The sequence below is a fragment of the Fukomys damarensis genome, unplaced genomic scaffold (assembly GCF_012274545.1).
Source record: "Fukomys damarensis isolate Sample0158 unplaced genomic scaffold, DMR_v1.0_HiC HiC_scaffold_23, whole genome shotgun sequence".
Lineage (NCBI taxonomy): Eukaryota > Metazoa > Chordata > Mammalia > Rodentia > Bathyergidae > Fukomys > Fukomys damarensis.
Window position 1 is genome coordinate 18,904,251 of NW_022900935.1, and position 3,618 is coordinate 18,907,868.

Here is a 3,618-nt window from a genome sequence, read left to right on the forward strand (position 1 = left end):
CAGGCGGGCTCAGGCGGGCTGGGACAAACCGAGGCGGGCGCGACGGCTCTGGAAGCCCGTTCACTGGTTCATTTTGATGTCGATCTAATGAAAAGGGGCGGAACACGGAGCTTCTGACAACTCTGATTCGGTCTGGGCTTGAGTACGCCACTCTGACGCACAAGGCGGCGATTATGTAAAGCACAGTCACGCGGGGGCGACGCCTGAAGCAAGACTGTCTCCAGACTCGGACATCGGAAGCGCCCCGGCTCCTCCCACTTCGCTCTGGTCCCCGCCCTTGCTCCGCCCCTCCCGGGCAGTGGGAGCGACCTAGCTTCTCGCGATGCTTTGGTGGAGTTGTGATGTTTTGGTTTCCATGGAGCAGCCTTCTGGGAGAACAAGGAGTTGGGTCGGGCGTCTAAGGCACATTGTTGAACTAGAACTCGACCACTTCCTGGAGTCTGAAGATGAAGAAACCTCTGTCATCGGAGCAGAAGAAGCCCGTGCCGTCCTCTCATTCAGAAGAGAACCGGAAACTGAGATCTCAGAAGAATGCCTTAGACTCGCCCCAAAGGAGAGACCTCTCTAGTCATCTAGTCATCTAGTCTAGTGGGATGCTGTTGGCCCACATCTGCTGCCTTTTTTTTCCGTGTTCTTTCCTTAACCCCAGCTTCCCTGGTACGCAGCCACCTGGGGGGTTTCCTGGCAGTAGGGGAAAGCAAGCCACGCTGGCACCTCTTGCCTCTTTTGGGCTCCCATCCTGGCACTTATATGGGCTGCAGAAGGATTGGTGGGCTTGTTTTTTGAGATGTTGGCAACGCTTCCTTCTGTGCTGACCTTTCCAGTTCCTGCCCTGTAACTACTCTAGGGCTTAGATTACTTTTCGGCTCTGCGGATCACCTGGACAGTACTAATTGCAGTTTTACCACAACGTGTGTTTTTTTATAGTTGAGATCGCACAGCTTCACGTTCCCTGCCCCTACACAACATACTATCTTTGAAACCCAATCCAGCTCCCTCTTGTAAGTTTCCCCAAAAGATGTGTATTAATCGAATGTGTAGGCACTGGGATCAGAAAAGAAGATTCAAGGGCTGGGGATATAGCTCAGTGGTGCCTGTCTCGCAAGTGCAAGGTCCTGAGTTTGATCCCCATTACCAAAAAAAAAAGAAAGAAGAAGAAAAAGAGAAAAGAATATTCAAGAGGCATGGTGGTGCCCACCTGTAATCCCAGCACTTGGGAGGCTGAGACAGAATAGTCTGGAGTTTGAAGCCACCGTGGGCTACATAGTTCAAGGCCAGCCTGAACTGTATAGCAAGATCCTGTCTCAAATAAAAAACAAAACAAAAAAATAAAATCAAAGATTCAAAAGCACTGTTGCACATCTAAGGCCATGTGACCTCAGGCCTACAGCTGGACTCACATCTTCCTTTTCCTCAGTTGTACAGTTGTCAATTGTATAGGGGCTGCAGAGAGATCATGAGATCAAAACATGGTGGAGGGCCAGGGAATTAGCTCAGTGGTTCTGCTGCCTGCCTCACAAGCACAAGGACAGGAGTTCAATCCCCAATACCAAAAAAACAAAACAAAACAAAACAAAAACATGGTGGAGACTATCGGGAAATTACTGACTGATTTTAAATCCCATCTCTAACACTTAGAAGCTGTATAACTTTTTTTTTTTTTTTTTGGTACTAGGGTTCAAACTCGGGACCTTGCACTTGGAAGGCAGGCGTTGGAACCACTGAGCGAAATCCCTGGCCCTCGAAGCTGTATAACTTTGGGTACATTAAAACAAAACAAAGCTAGACCTGGTGGCACATCCTGTAATCCAGCTAGCGGGAGCTGGAGTGAGAAGAATGGCCAGTTGGAGGCCAGCCTGGGCGATGTGGCAAGGCGCTGTTACAAAACAAACAAGAAACAATACACGCAGAACTTGTCACACTAATAAATGTTCTTCTAAGGAGATGCTGGTGCCCTGGGTCATGTAAACAAACCCCCTTCTTCCCCTACATACACTGCAATGGGGATGGAGCCTCTCTATGCTGCTGCTGCTCCCAGTTCTGATCTCCACTCTACACCAGTTTTACAGTTACCTTTTGTTCCGCATCCGACTGTGGCGTTCACAGTATGCCCTGACAACACTGACTGGGTCCACTCTACCTCTTTCACCCTCTCCAGGGCTAATGGCCCACCCACTCAGTAAATCTTTATTGAATATTTACCATATCCCAGCCTCTGGCTTAGGCACTAGGGGCACACTGGTGTGTAAAACAGCCGTGAAGACAGATGCAGTAGCACATGTTTGTAATCCCAGCACTCTGGGAGGCTGAGGTGGGAGAATCGTGAGTTTGAGCCCAGCCTGGGCAGCTTGACAACTTGAGATTGAGACTTTGTCTTAAAATTAAAAATAAAAGAGGGCTGGAGATGTAGCTCAGTTAAGAGGCCTTAAGTTTAATCCTCAGTACAAAAAACAAAAACAAAAACAAAAACACACACAATCACAAAAACCAGATATGATCCCAATCCTCGTGAAGCCAACAATCTAGTAGCAAAGACAGCCAACAAGCGAGGACCATGAATTGAAAGACATGCTTCAAGGATGCAGAATGTGTCAGGATAAGGGACAAGGTAGCAGGAGTCACTCAGGTAGGAATGTCAGGGAAAAACTTTCCAAGGAGGTGCCAAGATCTGAAAGTCAAGAAGGACTTGGCCAAGAATGTTCTGGGTAGAGGGAAAGGAGAAGACTTCGAAATGGAGCAGAGGTTGGTGTGGTCAAGAAACAGAGAAGCCAGTATAGTTGAGGCTTAGTGTAAGGGCAGAGGGTGAGTGGAAATGTCAGCAGGGAGGGCCAGGCCGATTATATAGAGTCTATAGACTCTGATAGGAACATGGATTCCTGTAAAGAAGAGCGTGCAAAATGCAACGGGAAAGAAGGCATTGGCAGTCTCAAGCAGGTGAGTAACATGATTGAATTTGGATTTGTAAAAGATTTGTCTGGCTGCTAGGAGGAGAACGCTGAGAGGTCATGTAGAAGGCTATTGCAGCCATCTAGGTGAGAGATGATGGTTAAAAGTTTGCAGGGGGAAATGGAATAAGAAGCAAAATCCAACAATATGTTGTATACAAGAAACACACCTAGCGCAAAAAGAAGCCCATAGACTGAAAGCGAAAAGACAGAAAACAATTCTCCATGTGACAGGAGCCCAGAAAAAAACAGGGGTAGCAATTTTATTTGCAGACAAAGTAAATTTCAAACCAAAACTGATTCTAGTATTATTGATGTAGGACGGTGCTGTATCATACCTCTATGAATGTAAAATATCTAGTACCTGCTATATGATACATAGTAGGAACTGTGCTTTATCAGAGCTACATTTAATATTACTCTAGAATGTTCTCTTTCCAGATGATGATTAAGATGCTAATAAAAAAATGGTCCCAGGCATCACAACAGCAACAGAACTTTGCTGTTTTCAGGATATTATTCTTTTCTTTTTGTTGTTGTTGTTTGTTTTGTTTTGTTTTTAATGGAATGTGCTGAATGTCTATATTTTGTTCAGATGACTGCAGAACCTGGAAAAGCTGTTGCTGCTATCGATGTATAACATACTATTATTAGTCTTTTTATATAAATATAA

At 45.9% G+C, this 3,618-nt stretch overlaps 1 protein-coding gene across 1 annotated transcript in view; it reads right to left on the bottom strand.

Annotated features, from left to right (window-relative positions):
- Fam76a (family with sequence similarity 76 member A) overlaps positions 1–2,087 on the bottom strand; it is a 29,955-nt gene extending 27,868 nt beyond the window's left edge. The window contains exons 1-2 of the mRNA XM_010634753.2: positions 2,074–2,087; positions 65–368 (exon numbers count right to left, since the gene is read on the bottom strand). Of these exons, the coding sequence (XP_010633055.1) occupies positions 65–368; positions 2,074–2,087 (318 nt within the window). The remainder of the gene's footprint in view (positions 1–64; positions 369–2,073) is intronic.
- Between the last annotated feature and the right edge of the window lie 1,531 nt (positions 2,088–3,618).